General features: G+C 36.8%; 1 protein-coding gene across 7 annotated transcripts in view; it reads left to right on the forward strand.

Annotated features, from left to right (window-relative positions):
• LYRM4 (LYR motif containing 4) overlaps nt 1-15,309 on the forward strand; it is an 86,189-nt gene that overhangs the window by 16,599 nt on the left and 54,281 nt on the right. For 5 of the 7 annotated variants that reach the window (XR_009957648.1, XR_009957649.1, XR_009957650.1 and 2 more), the window contains one exon: nt 5,624-5,744. The exons of 1 other annotated variant lie outside the window; for it this stretch is intronic. Coding sequence is in view for 3 of the 6 variants with exons in the window: in XM_062570003.1 (XP_062425987.1) it covers nt 5,624-5,744 (121 nt within the window). In the remaining 3 variants the exon portion in view is untranslated. Of the gene's footprint in view, nt 1-5,623; nt 5,745-15,148; nt 15,216-15,309 lie in introns of those variants that run through there. One more of the 7 variants, XM_062570004.1, reaches the window with a different exon arrangement.

The raw sequence follows: 15,309 nt of genomic DNA on the forward strand, positions 1-15,309 counted from the left end.
GGAAAAGGAATTCAGCTCTACTGAAAAGGAATATTTTTAAAAGAATCCCTCACCTGATATTGTACTATTACTATAGTACTCACATCTCACTTGAGATATGTATCCATATCTCACTTTTGCATATTGTCCCCTTAACTAAAAGCATCGTATATCTCATTTCAAATTCAAAAGTATTAACCCTACTGGGTCTGTAGTGTTTGCTTACCTTAATTTATTAATTTATTAAATATAACTTAAGCTAATAAGGAAAAAAATCATTTTTCCTTTTTTTTTTTTTTTTTTTTTTTTTTTTTTTTTTTTTTGAAGTCTTGAGTGTTCTAACTCTGGTTTCTTCCCTTAGATCTGTTTTGTTTGCACAGACTGTGTATCACAGTCTTCCTCTTCAGTCTTTCTATCAGTGCTCAACGACTAACAATTTGTAATAGACGTTATGTTTAGCAGTATGTTGCCTTTAACTGTGATGTGCTCCTTTAATACACTATTTTTGCTCACAGTCACAGAGATTAAATGTCAGCATATTTATAAGGCAGCTTTTGAAAGATGATTTAAACCTTCAGCGTGTCATGAGTATTGGTCAATGCAAAGTAGTGCAGAGAAACATTACTCAGAAACATTTATTTTGAAGGCGTAGTACTGTGTAGTTAAAAGCAAATACGCTTTGTACAGTGTTTCAGCTTTTTTTGCCTTACGTTCTATTTTAGCTGAGTACAAAGATATAACAGTGAAGACTTGAAAAGAAAACTGATTTTTATTTTCTGGTCAGGCATCATTTAAGTAAACATTTTTAAAATAAAAATATCTAAATCCCCAAACATCAATTATTTTCTGAAATACCTGTGTTGTGATTTCATTTTTCCTTAGATAGACATTATTTCAGATTTCATTTCTTGTAGACCTCATTTTTATGAGGATGTGATACGATAGGATTTCATTTGTGCTTCAAGGAAAGGAAGAAGGTTGGACTCTTTGAAGTTAGAGGTAAATGACTGAGTATGAGGAAAAGGACTGTGTTTTCTAACCACAGCTAACCATAATAGTATTTACTATTATTTCATTGTTGTCTTTTAGCATTAACAGTTAGTGTCCTTTGCTTATGAGTCTGTCTTAATGCTCTGGCCCTGGCATTGTTCTCAGATTAACCCCAACCATTCTTTTTATTTTCTTCTTACGGGCATCTGTTACCTTGCATAGTCATTCACCTGCAGTGACTTTGGTCTGAGGCCATTATACTGAATCTATTACCCATTAAGTACATACTTGTGATTTAATTGGTATTTAGTTGTGCGACAGATGCTCATAAGTAGGGATCACAGAAAGTGTTTTGGTGAGTATGCATACGTAAGACAGAGCTAAATGAATGTATTTAACTGTAAGCTAAGATGTTTTCTTTTAAAATTTCAGAATACATGGATGACAAAAAAAAAAGGAAAAAAACACTTCAGTGCATTTTCAGGCAATTTTTCAGTATCTTTTCCCAAAGAGTGGTGAGAAAAACAGTAGATTATGAAATGTAAACTGAGTTTTCATTTGTAATGATGTCCATTAATGAACACTCACTCTTATGTTCCTAGGAACTTTCCCAGAGACTGCTTGGGTGTGGGGCTAGACAAATTTGCTATGTCACTGGGTTTCTCCACAGAGCTTGTTCCTTATATTCTCATTGCAGAGCCCTGTTTATTTATGTGACTTGCTCTGCCTCTCTGAGCGGGATCTATCGCAAACCACTTTGGTGTGTATCTGTACCACTCTATTCTCTGCTCCTCAGCACTAGTGCTCATCCAACCCCATGAAGAGCCAGTTCAGCTCACTAAAAAAAAAAAAATCACTTTTTTGGTGCATTAGTCTTCTGTCAGTTTGCTAAGCTGGACTGTCTAATGGGTTCGAGTAGCCAGGTGGACAGCACTGGTCTGAGGAGATGGCAGAGGGAGGCAGTTTCCATGTAGCCAGGGGTGGCAAAATTGCAGCAGTTGCCTAATTCACATTGGATTAAGATGTTATAGAGCTGTATATCCTTAATTACTTGTATCAGGTGGTATGTTCAGATAAATAACCTTCCATAAATTACAAAAAACATTTAACGGAAAGGAGGAAGAGGTGCCAGCGTGCTTTTCATCTCTTCTCTGTCTCTTTCTATGTCGTCAGGTAGTGCTTCTTTTAGGTTAATGTCATATGTTTTTTATGAAGCTAGCCATGCACTGGCATTTTGAGCTGCGCCTTCAAATGGTACGTGATCATTTTGGGTGTGTTATGCTTACTTAACTGAAAGTAAATACTGTAGTGATAGCTAATCAGCTGACCAGTCTCTGTTTATCAACAAGACCACCTTTGGAGTTATCTTAGAAAAACAGATACATGTCTAAATGAAGGGGTTCTCTTCATACCTAATTACAGAATGGTTGAGGTTGGAAGGGACCTCTGGAGATCATCTAGTCCAACCTCCCTGCTCAAGCAAGATCACCTAGAGCATGTTAGACAGGATCACATCCAGGTGGGCTTTGAATATCTTCAGAGAAGGAGACTCCACAACCTCCCTGGGCAACCTGTTCCAGTGCTCTGTCACTCTTGTAATAAAGAAGTTTTTCCTCATGTTCAGACAGAACTTCCTGTGTCTCAGCCTGTGCCAGTTGCCTCTTGTCCTGTCACATGGCACCACTGAAGAGAGTCTGGCACCATCCTCTTGACCTCCTCCCTTAAGGTATTTTTGTAGACGTTGATAAGCTTCCCTCTCAGTCTTCTCTTCTTCAGGCTGAAGAGTCCCAGCTCTTGTAGCCTTTCCTTACAAGAAAGATGCTCCAGTCCTCTAATCATCTCTGTAGCCCTGTGCCGTACTGTAGTAGCTCCATCTCTCTCTTGTCCTGGGGAGCCCAGAACTGGATGCAGTATTCCAGACTCAGCCTCACCAGGGCGGAGTAGAGGGGCAGGATCACCTCCCTCAACCTACTGGCAACACTTGCTAATGCACCCCAGGACACCATTGGCCTTCTTGGCGCAGGAACACATTGCTGGCTCATGGAAATATATCCTCATATATCATTACTGCTTGTAGCTACACACCCATTAGTATATTTTCAAAAGAACTCAGTTGTTCATAGACTTGCAGCAATATTGCAGTCCTAATATTGCTACTAGATTTTGTTATATACACGGTTTGGAAACTCTGGAAGTACGGAGAGCATTGCAATTCTGCTGCTAGCAACAGCTGTTGCATATAAAAAGCTGTTGTTAAAAAAATGTCCAATGTGTTTGTATCTTGACTTAACACTTTCTACATAATTTTGAAAGAATTTGGCTGTTTGAAAGTTGGCATTGCTCCCCTGACATCTCTCAATGGGGAAAAGGGATGTTTGACAGTAAAATACAGCGTTGGGTTTCAGCTTTGAGCTCAGCTCTTCCTTTCTTCCTTATTGTAAGTGATATTTCTAATCTCAGTGTAACTTTAATAAAGAGTATCAGGATAGAGAGTTATTCTTTGATATGTGTTTAGAAAATATTGGAGATGTAATGCTGTACCTGTAGTACTTAAGCCTATGTAAACTAACTCAATTTGAGTGTTAACATTCATAGCTTAAAGTTTAAAAAAATTATAAAGAGGAAAAACAGTACAGGGTGCTTTTTAACTACAGATGGACAGAAAGCATCATCAGACCACTTTTTAAGTATATTGCCTTTCTTTCTCAACAACTTTGGGGTATAATGAACAAAAGAGGGAGGAAATGGATCAATTAGTGCACCATCTGTACGAAAACCAGACCATGGATGTTACACTGAACAAGAAATGTTCAGTCCCATTGATCTTTCTTATGTAGATAACGTTACTCATTTGTATTACATTTTGGAAGAAGTGTACCCAGCAATGGATTCGTGTTGTTTTTGTTATTCTTTTGTTTGTTTTTAAGCTAAGAAAAATTGATATTAGGATTCTGTGTCTTTTGGCAACCATTCCTTTCGTGTAGAAAGCATGGTATGTTTATGCACAGCTTAACCCTATGTATATGCGGGGTGATTTCAAATTCATGCATTATCAAGCAGCAGTATATCAGTGATTTGAGGTTGTTTCTTTTCTGGAAATAAGCAGCTTCCCCTTAAAGTCTTGCTAGGACACCAGCTGCAGATGAGAATGAGCTTCCATATTTAATACATTCTATTAACTTCACACATACAAACATGCACGCACTCACTCATACACCCCAGTGTCACATTATAGGTGAACAGGCCCTAATTAAAAGCACACACCATCTGCTGGTGTATGGCAGCAGGGTGGCACTCCGTAACCGTCCTGGTTCCTGTGATTGAAATGTATTATTTATGAGCTTGCACAGAAAATACGCCACTTGGCTCATGGAACCTGCATTAAGAGCTGGATAGCACCATCTAATGGTATAGAGTGACTTTGACTGTTAATCTTTCATACTCTTTTCCTCCCTACTTCTCCCCTACCCCCCGTCAATATTTTAATTTTTTAACATTGTGTATGTGGGGTTTTATGATCATGTTCCAGAAAATCTTGTGCCTTGTGTTTCACTTTTACACAAGACTGAAAAGCAACAGTTGAAGTAGTCTAATGTTTGTGCTGTTTACAGCAACCTTCTTTTTCCTTTCAATGCCAAACATAGGATTTTGCTTTCTGTATGTGATGCAGTGGAAAAATGGAAGCAGGACAGCTGAGCAGGATAAATTTGCCACCTCCCCCCCCCTCCTCCCAAGCAAGTATGTAATGAAAGTTTCTACTGCTGAATCTGAAAACTGTATTTTAATATTGAAATTGGCCCTGCTTTTTTGTTGAGCGGTGCACTGCAGACTGCACAAAGGTTCTTTATTGGCTTTAATAAAGCCAGTAGACTGCAGATGACTGCAGCTTTGGACCTTCCTCTCTGGAAGCAGAGATTATAATCTCTTTCTACTTGCAGAGACCATATCCTGTTCCTACTTAGCAGTTGAAGAGGAATGAGGAGGTTGGACTGAAAGGTGAAATGTGCTTTTTCAGGAGAAGAAAGGAGGGAGGAGAAAGGATCAGTTTTTGGCATAATTGATCTGTCACTGCCTTTGGTGACTGCCAGGTTACAAAGTCAGAACTTGTAAAACCTGTAATTTATTTAGTAGTTAGCATTGTCACCAATGACCTTTAGAATACTAGGAGTAAGAATAATTGCACTGATTCATAATTATTTTGAGGATGATTTGGGGTTTTTTTATGTTTTGGGGCTTTTTTATGTCCTTGAGCTTTTTCCTTTTAGTATCTAGATTGCGTATCCAACAGCAGTAGTCCTATATGCAGCTTCAAGAAGCTTCTTAATATTGGCAAGCACAGGTGCCTCTTTTTGGCAGTAACAAGCACAGCTATAATGACTGGTCTAAATACATGAAGTATGAAACTTTTCTACAGTAAGTGCCAGTAAAACCACTTTTTTAAACTAAAAAGTCTGGTCATTGCTTGAACTCAGACAACACATGTCCTTAAATAAGAAGAGATGTCTGTAAAGTCTGGGTAAATAGTATGTGTGTGTGTGTATTCGTTTTATTTATATATTTATATTTGGAAAAAATTATCAACGTGTTTTAAAGAATGTTGAAATGTCATCACTATAGCACATTTACAAATACATGTTTTCTTGTTTATGTTTAGAACATATGCCATCAGAAGGATAAGAGACGCCTTCAGAGAAAACAAGAATGTAAAAGATGCTGAAAAAATAGAAGAACTAGTGAATAAAGCAAAAGCAAACCTAGAGATTATTCATCGACAGGTAGATTTACTTTATTTCTTTCTTTTTAGCAAAGAGTTGTTCACCAATTAGTCATTACAGATGGGAAAAACAGATTCTTACCCAACATATCCTTGGATGCACAGTGTTTTGTATTTCTGAGTTTGAGGGCGTGGGAAGCATCTGGTTCTCCTTGATGGCTGCTGAATTTAGTGATTCTTGTTCTGTTAGCCTGAACAGACCTTGCTGTCAAAAGTTTATGTGCACTTTCCTTACCTTCTCTACTATTAGTTTTACTGCCTCTTTACTTTGTTCTTCTGTTCTGCATTAATATTCCCTTTTATGTATTTCCTCTAGCTCACATACATTACACTTCCTTTCCTCATTTTTCCCTCCTTCCATAATAGGCTTAGAAGAGTGTATGTGACCCCCACTCTGAATAGGTTTGCGTTTGGTGTTTGTTTTTCCCCAACTCCAGATACGGTGTTGGAACAATAGCAGAACAAGAAAATCCTAAGGTTAATTAAGCAAATGCTCACTAAATGTATCCAAGCAGGGTGGTGGGTTTTCCTGTGAAGAAGCTGAGTCACTGCCAATATATTTCTCTGACTTGGTTTGTGTAGCATTTGTAACATCTCTAGTCCTTCCACTGAGTACCGTATCAATTAGATATGATATATACTTCAGTAAACTTTAGATACTTGGTTACTTTTCAAACAAATTCTATTTGCAAGGACCACTGGAAATTTTGACAAAGAAAACTACTTTGCCTGAACTCTCTGAGGGCGTTTTCAATCTCTGAACTGTCTCTCCTTGCAACGACTGCACTTTCTGATGCTGGTGAGAGTTCAGTAGTACTTTTAAATGTTAGCCATCTCTCTCCTGGCTTTCAAGAATCCAGATCTTTCTTAAGCACTTGGTCCTCCATGGTCTAGTGTAACATGGTTTTTACAACCAGCAGGTCAGTTAGCTAGATTCTTATGTCAGTAGGAAATTAGGTCTTTTGTTTTGGCAATCAAGTATGAAAGTTTTACTGCAAGTTACATTAGTTCTTTGGACTTTCTTCTCACAGGAGCAAGTGTTTTAGGAGTATGAAAGTAGTAAACTATAGAAAGCATGCTAAGATTTCTACTTGTTTGTGATTACAGATACTTTAGAATTTGTGTTCCTGTCGATTTGTTGTATTTTTTAACCCCAAAAGTCCTATTTTTGTATTTTAAAAAAGGTTTCTATAGGATATAATTCTGATTGGATGGATTCAGTGCAAGTATATTCAAATGTCGTTTTTTTCCCCATACCTGTATAAAATAAGTAGCACTTTCAGTTCTTCTTTCTGAGGGTTTATCTTGGAGAGCTCTGATATCCAATTTATACAGATCTTATCTGCAAAGACGCATTGGGGGCTGGAGCAGATGATGAACAAGGGGGATGCAAAACATAAGAGAGTGTGGAGTCAAATTCTGCCACTTGCAGAAATCAGTATCAGAGAAGTAGCAGTTATGGACAGGGGATATCCCATAGTGAAATATTAGAGAAAAATCTTTTCTGGATTGTAGCTGAAATAAATTCTTGTCAGTATGTGAGAAAATTGCTCTGTGATTGTTGTGAGTAATAATACTTGTTATATCTTTGTCTAATAAATCAGAGAGACGCTAGTAAGTCTACCACACTATTTTGTGTAAAATGAATGACTTAAGTGGTATTAAATTTCTTTATTTAAAAAAAATCCTGACTGAGACCTACTTGGCACAGCTCTTTTTCAGAAAGGGAAAGTATTTGTGATTATAAAAGTTTCAATATCAAGATATCAAAGCACTAGAAACTGGTGTGAAGTACTGTTTTCGCTTTACAGATATGTAACTGGGATGCTGAAATGAGGGACTAGATTTCTAATACCTTAATGTTCAGTGTATGTCAACTTGATATGGGTAGGATTTGTCTCTTACTGGTTCTATGAGCCCAAATAAAAAAAGGCAGTTCTAAGTCAGATGCTGGATAAGTCTTGCTAAAACAAAAGCTTTCCAGCTTTTCTTTGAGAAAATGGGATTCTGCTGACTCATCTGAGTGTTGTAATAGATCTGGGATAGACTTTTATTTTAAACTCATCTCTTCTGACTGAGTCATGAGAACATAGATTACCTTGTTAGTGTAGACACTGAAATAGGATACCACTTGTCTAAAAGCGAGTATTGGCTAGGGGCCTTTTTCCTCTCTAAGGTGTGGGTCTTGTCTTTCACCTTTTAGAATTTTTTTTTTTTTAACCTTTTGGACTATCAGTTAATGTCAGATAAGTCTTTCAGTTGTGTTGGGAAAAACAAGAATAACAGGCAGGCGTATTAGTTTGATTAATGTCTGACCAATGTACCCATTCACTGTCCTTTCTGAAGGAGTAAGTTGGCTTTAAGGACTTCCTGTGTTCATTGCCTCTAGTGCTAATGAACATCTTGATCACATATAAACACATACATGTGCATATCCATACACAGATATGTCTAATGAGCCTGTACATGAACTATAAATAACTGTATTATACACGAGCCTCTATTTTGCACTAATAAAAAATCTTGTATATTTAATACTTTGTTCAAGAATATAATGGCAATAAAAAAATAAGACAACACTTACTATTTTCTCATAGTAAGGATTCTGCTTTTTTCATTACACCAGCAGAACCATTTTAATCTGCTAATTTTTCAATTTTGCTGTTTTATAATAATGGCAAATAATTTATATATATAATAATTCATTTGATAAGAACTTTTTATTGACTACAGATTGAAAAAAAATTTTGAGATGCATTTTGGCCTACCATTTGGTACGTAATTGTTACTTTAAAAGGTTTTATAAATAGGTATGAATTTTTCAACTAAGAAGAAGTTCAGAGGGAAATAGGGCATGTGGATTTCCAGTTCTCATTAATAGCTCCATATGAATTTTCAAATATTAAAATCTCCCATGTATGTTTAAATTTTACTAACATTATCAAATTACAATATTTAATACAGTTATCTTAAATGTATTATAAACAAGCAGTTTGTCAAGCAGACTGCTTTAAATGTCTATCTGTTATGCATTTGTTTATTGAGCAGTATTTTTGTCACTAGGACATAGCAGTAGAGTGCAATATTACTAAAGTTTCACATTTTTGTTTAGCTATTTTTTCAAATCTCAACTATTTAAGAGGTTATCCCGTATGCAGTCTGCTAAAGTAGTTTTCAATTTGATCGCATTTTGGCATAATTCCACATAAGGAATTCAGGAAAACGTCCTGAAAGAATTTCAGGAAAAATCAGTCATATTGAAGAGAGATTTTGACGCAACTTCCCCCTTTTTACACTGCTACATCGTGCTACATAAAATAAAAATAATTTAGCAAGGTAATTTTTGAGATTTATGTTCCTGGATTACTTGTTGATGCTTGGGTAACTTTAAGATTTCTTTTGCTGAGTTCCATCCCACCCCAAAACAAATTTTACTTAAAGTGAGAACTGTTGTTCTTTCCACAGTGTCTATTATGTTTCAGTGTCATCTCCATTTTGACTGTAAAGGAAGAGATAAATATTGAAAAAATAGGAACCTCTTTATCATAAAGTATGCCTGCTTTTCATCAGAACTATTAGAAACCTTAGAGTCTCAATTCATATTAATATTTTTGGCTGTCAAATTTAATCAAGTTCCATGGAAAAAAAATCATTCTTGCTCACTAATTGAATGATCTAAGTCATCTGACATTATTAAGAGTTTATATTTAAAACTAACCAAGCATTCTATAAAGTGTTTTTATTTTTAAATGCAGAAGCACTGAAGCAAACGTGAGATATAGTGTGCATTTTTTTTACTAAGTTTGGGGTTTATTATGATGTAGCACATCTAAGTACTGCTGACTTTTTCATAGCATGTCGATAGAAATTAAATAATATCCCGCTTTGCTGACAATGTGGTGTTACTTTGAAATCAAATTTATATTCACTTTACATTCTAATTTATGGTTTAGTCATCAAAGTGACCACTGAAGTGTAAGGTTCATAAATAACTATTTGAATCAGCCTGGTGGGAAATATGAAATTGTGACAGATTACTGTCATTTTATTCATGTCAGTCACTGTACAATTTGCTTGAATGTTATAAAAGTAACTTTATAAAGCTGAAAAGCATGGAGGAAAATTAATCTCCACCTCAGTCCTCCTCTGCTTGTTACTGGTCATGATTTAGAAATGGGTTGGCTAAAGGAGGGAACAGCTCAAATTCTTTTCTCATCACAATTTCTGGAGACTTTTTTGTGTTTGCTATATAAACAGCACAATATGTTGCATTTTTCCTCTAAGAAAGGCATTGGGAGAATTGCATTGTCACAAGGAAGTTTGAAATAGAAAGTTTAAAAGATTTTGAGGCAGTCTTTGAGGTCCTTAAAGAACATGATTTAATTAAAAAAAAAAAAAAAAAGTGTCAGACCTAGTATGAGAATTCAGGCTTGTATTCCTGTGTTTATCCGTATTTACCATTTCTATTAAATATGGTTAGTATGACCTTTAAAAAAAATAGTGAAGTTAGAACAGTTCTTTTGGTTTAAAAATTTTTTAAGCTACATCGCCAGTGCAGCAATACATAGCCAAAGTACTGCACCTTCCTGAGGCATCCATTGGCTGTGTATCATCTTAGCAATATTGTAGATTCAAATAATAATTGAATGGAAGTGGAGATGATATCGAATGGATGTACTAATACAGCAGCTCATATTACTATGAATTGGTAAAAATGTATCTATGGCGTAAGGAAGCCTATTTCTGTAATTCAGAATAATATGAATATTAAAGCATGTTTAAAGACTATTACCAAGGCAAACAATTTCAAATATAATTACTCTAAGAAACAAAAAGTGAAAGTACCTTAGTGTACATCACCTGCTTTGGATTTTATTACCTGTCTTTTGTGGATGATTTACCAGCAAATACTCCCATTTTTTTTCCATAGTCCAGTTGTCATAATTCTGTGATAAATTTGCAACAATAGCAGGTAAATTAGCAATTGCTAAAGTGGATATATTTCTGGATTGAAAGCATATAGGTTGAGCATTCAGAGGACCAATACCAGCCGACACAGTTGGGGAGTGACATCAGGATTGACTGTCTTGAAAAACTTCTCAACCCTCAAGAGAGACATTGTACACCTGACAGTACCTGTGTCTATGCTGCAGAGCACTCCAGGCTGGATACCCTTAGCAGGAGAGGGAGTGTTATGAAAATTCTTAATACCAGTTTTAGTTGTAAGCCACAAGTCATATTGCTGTTTAGTGTTTCTGATTGATTATTCATGAAAGTTGCAAAATATTATATAATGTCTCCACTACAGCCATTCTGAAGCAGAGAGGAAAGAATAGTTGGAAGAACTTTGAGTACGGGGGCTCAGTGCAGAGTAGTGCTGTTCAGAAATGCATCACTTAAGTTTTCCTATGAGCAACAAGTTACATTGGTGCACTAAGATGGCTTCTGTGGGTCACGTTTGTCACTGGAGGGGAATTTTAAAATCACAGATTCATTTATTATGTTTCTTAACAAGTATCTTGAATAGTTTTTTTTACAATTTTCAGCTTCATATCTCAGTGGCAAGGATCTATTTTTCTTTACAAATTAATAGACTTAACAGCTCTTATCTAAGAGGAATGTCCTTGGAAGCTCACTGCTTTTTTACTAGTGTCATGTATTTGTATCTTTTGCAGTTGTAGCTACAGCTTCCCACCAGGATAGACCCTACATTATGCGTAGAGACTATCCTTACCTCCCAAGCATTTTGTTTGTTAAAACAGGTTTAAAAGTAGGAGTGTCAAATGCTGTTTTACATCAGAAGAGCAGGAGATGAACAGAATGATGAGATGATTTCTCACAATCCCATTAAGAGTTTAATCAAGTCATTGCACAGTATCTTTTTTTAGAAGTATTAGAGCATCTATATTTTTCTAAATAATGGCAGTGCTATGTAGAAGTTAGCTATACTGAAAGTGGTTAGCGTGATTCTCTTCCACTTTTCTTGTCCCTAGTCTGCTGAAATACTGGTAGTCAGTTTTTAACTGCATTAGCAGATCATGAGTTCTCATCTGATCAGTCCTCTAAGCGCCTTTACCAAAATTATGCTGGCAAAGCCAGACACTGAAATTGAATCACTGCACAATGGGAGTAGAAGGGATTTGGGGATATTTTGTGTGTGCTTTTTTTAATCTCAAAGTTCTTTTGAGTGGCTTTGAGAGGCTTTTATTTTAGATTTTTTTTCCTTGAAGTGATGTATGTCCTTTCTTTCATTCTAGCTTACATGAAACCAGAACTCAAAAAATACAAATCTATATGTTTTTTGTTTTGTAACAGTAACCTAGACAGAATAATGCAATGAAAGAAAGAACTGAAATCCTCAATCTATGTTAAGTTTCAGTGTCCTTTGCTTGGGAAGAGATGCAGATGTTACAAATGTAGTTAGGACAGGGAAAATAGAGGATAGGATGGATGACATCTGCAGGGGGAGGAGTTGTTTGGGTTTTTTTTAATAAAAGAAAGAATGTCTGAAATCAAAGTTGAAATGAAGAGGCATCAAATTCAGAGCTATACTATTCTTGTATTACAATATGAGAGTGAATGTATTTTATGTCTGCTGACTGACCATAAGCTTTTAGAGGGAGTGGTGAAGGGCAAAGAGGAAGAAAAACAAGGAGAAATTTAAAGTAGGAGTCACTTTGAAAAAGCTTTGGTACAATTGAATTGAAACCCAGGTGAATCAGAGCTTGGCCCTTACCAGGGCATTGCAAACAAGGTAAGATCTCCTACCAGCTTTTTCAGATAGTTTTTTTTTCTTGGCATATGGGATAGTTTTGGAGATACGCAGTATTGTAACAGATGCCAAAAGCCCAGAGCTGTCATATCAGCTTAATTTCAAACATCTGAATGTGCAGGAAGTGTAACAGAGGTTTTACCGCTTTGCAGGGGGGTTTGCTCTCGAGCTTACCCTTGTTTGAGTCTCCAGAGCAGTGTTAATCTTTAGACTTCCCTCTGACCCTCCGGATGCAGAACAAGATTGTACTTTCACAAATGATTTGCTGTTGTTTGCACTCCTGACTAATTACAAGCGGCAGTTTCTGCTTTACGAGCAGAAATTATTAAATACAGAAGCCGACCCTGCTTTGGAAGTAACCTTTAGGCTATGAGCAAAGGTAATTCAGAGTTAGTTTGAAACTTTGTCTTTCTTGCATAAGAGCCATACTGGAAATGCTCAGTTTAAAACAGCATTTGACATACGCAGTAACCTTTCTTAAAAAAAATGAAGACTGTTGAGCGTTGGCGGCTGTTTTTAAAATAGTTTAATTATCTGCCATAAAAGATCTCATTATTTTTGTTACATGTACGTAGTGGTTAATCCAGTGAGGTTAGGGCCCTGCCACAAGTAAGCAGTGGTTACATAACGCATCCAGAGCTGTGAGCATCTGATGTTATGCATAGCGGAGGGCGATCTGAAGGGCAAGAGAAGGACTTATTTTCTGGTGAGCAATTGGCAGCTTGTAACACTTCATCAAATCAATATTGGATTTAAACTTCCACTCAGAAAAAAGTAAGTTTCAGCAGCTTGTTTGATCAGAAACTTCCAGAAAGAGTCAGCAGTGCTGACTGAGCCAGTCTTTGCAGAAGAAAGCCCCAGAAACAAGGGAAATTCTCATTTCAGAAGATCAGCTCATCTACCATTTGTAGACTTCTTATTTAGTCTTCAGTCCCAAGGGCTTCCACCGAGTGTGTAAAAGAATACAGGCCACAGGGATGGTTATAACAAAATTTCAAGTAGACCTCTTCCGAATGAGGTGGGTAGTAGCAAGTGCCTGGGTGTCTTAATGTAAACCTAAAACATTGCCAAGGGAGGGAAGGTAGAAGTAAGTGCAAATCTTTTTGATCAAAGCACAGGCACCTTTTGCTGTGCTTATTATCTGACTGCATGATCTGGAGTTGATGTCTGCCAGTTGTCATGGTGCCATTTGAGGGAAAATTTGGAATAGAGTTTCTAATATTGAAGTATATTCATCTACTCAGCATGTAGCAGCTTTGTTTAATGTACTTATTTATTTATTGCTGTGTGGTATCCTGGAGATACCACTCTGCTGTAGAGCTGAATGCTTGTGGAGGATCTGGGTTTTACCAAACAGAAAAAAAGAGAAGTGCAGCAGTGTTTTGAGTATTATTTATGAAACATATCCCCTCATGAAGATCTTGCATGTGTTTTGTAACTCATGTCCCTATCAGAATATAAATCTCTCCTGATTGTCACTTTCTAGTGGTGGTATCATGGAGTTAACCAGTTTTAAGTATGGCTCAGTCTTGACAAAATGATCCTATTTTGGGGACTTCTGAAAAGAATGAGAGAGAGAACAGTGCTCTTGTGACAGTGGCAAACTCTGTTGTGTCCTTCCATAGTTAGCTGCTTTTTAATTTGTTATTTTTCCTTCCTTGCTGAGAAAAAATGGGATTTGCTGTTTTCCTCTGGTTTTGTGCTGGGTACTGAGAGGAAAGGGTGGCAGGTTCCGCGACGTCCTGGCTGCGGGGACGTGCTTCCTGCAGGTGGTGCTTTGGCACGCTTGTCTGGTGCCTCTGCCTCCTGCTGCCCTTGAAGTTCACCCTGTAATTCAGGACGATGATGTTGGTGTTGACACCCTCACTATACTACCAGTCACCTTGTCTTGTAGGCTTGGTACGCTATTGTCCTTTTAATGACATTTTTTCCCCCTCATGCTCAGTCATTAATCTTCCAGCAAGTTAGAAATACGTTTTTTCTTTTTTCAGTTAACCAAGGGAAGAGAGAATATTTTAGCTCATGTGTGAGCAACTTGCCTTCGTTCCTGGCCTTTCACATGGCAAGGTAGATTCACAGTCGTCTAGCTTTATTTTGGCAATCTCTTCACATAAGGCTTACTTGTTTGAAAGACCTTTATCATTCACAGGTTATCTTTCAATTTTATTATTTTTACAGTAACTTAGTTTCTAATTTCTCTGTATTAAGCTGCTCATACTTGCTAGACTTCAGTCAGTATCAGTATATCTGATCCAGGCCACTGGAAGTTTAAGGAAGAAAGACTTTTTTTTTGCTAGATAAGAGTGTAGTGAGAAGTTTAATTAGTGTTTACGCAGTCTCCTTGGTACTGCTGCATTGCTGCTGTCTTTAGCTCTGTGCTTTCTGAGGTGAGCCTTTTTTTTTTTTTTTTTTTGGTCATTAAAAGCTGTAGCTGCAGTGCCCTTCATCTTGGTGACAAGCATTATCCCAGACATTAGTTCTGAAAGGAAACAAAACCAGTAAGAATTAAAAGAGCCCAAACTTATCTAGTTGTATTTAAATCATAAATTGACTGATCCCTGATTCATATTCTCTTTGGGGTGAGAATACATGCGTTTCTTTCCTTTTTTTTTTTTTTTTTCTTTTCCTCCAAGGTATAGACTGGCTGAACATCCTCCCTAGACTATTCAGTTTGCAGAAAGTGAGCTGGTAGGTCTAGTTTTCAAGCTTGCTGTTATGATTTGGTCACCTGTGGAATGTATAGGAATATATACTTTGAAACAGAGACCTACTGTTTATCCTGTAAGCAAGGCCC

The sequence above is a fragment of the Rhea pennata genome, chromosome 2 (assembly GCF_028389875.1).
Source record: "Rhea pennata isolate bPtePen1 chromosome 2, bPtePen1.pri, whole genome shotgun sequence".
Taxonomy (NCBI): domain Eukaryota; kingdom Metazoa; phylum Chordata; class Aves; order Rheiformes; family Rheidae; genus Rhea; species Rhea pennata.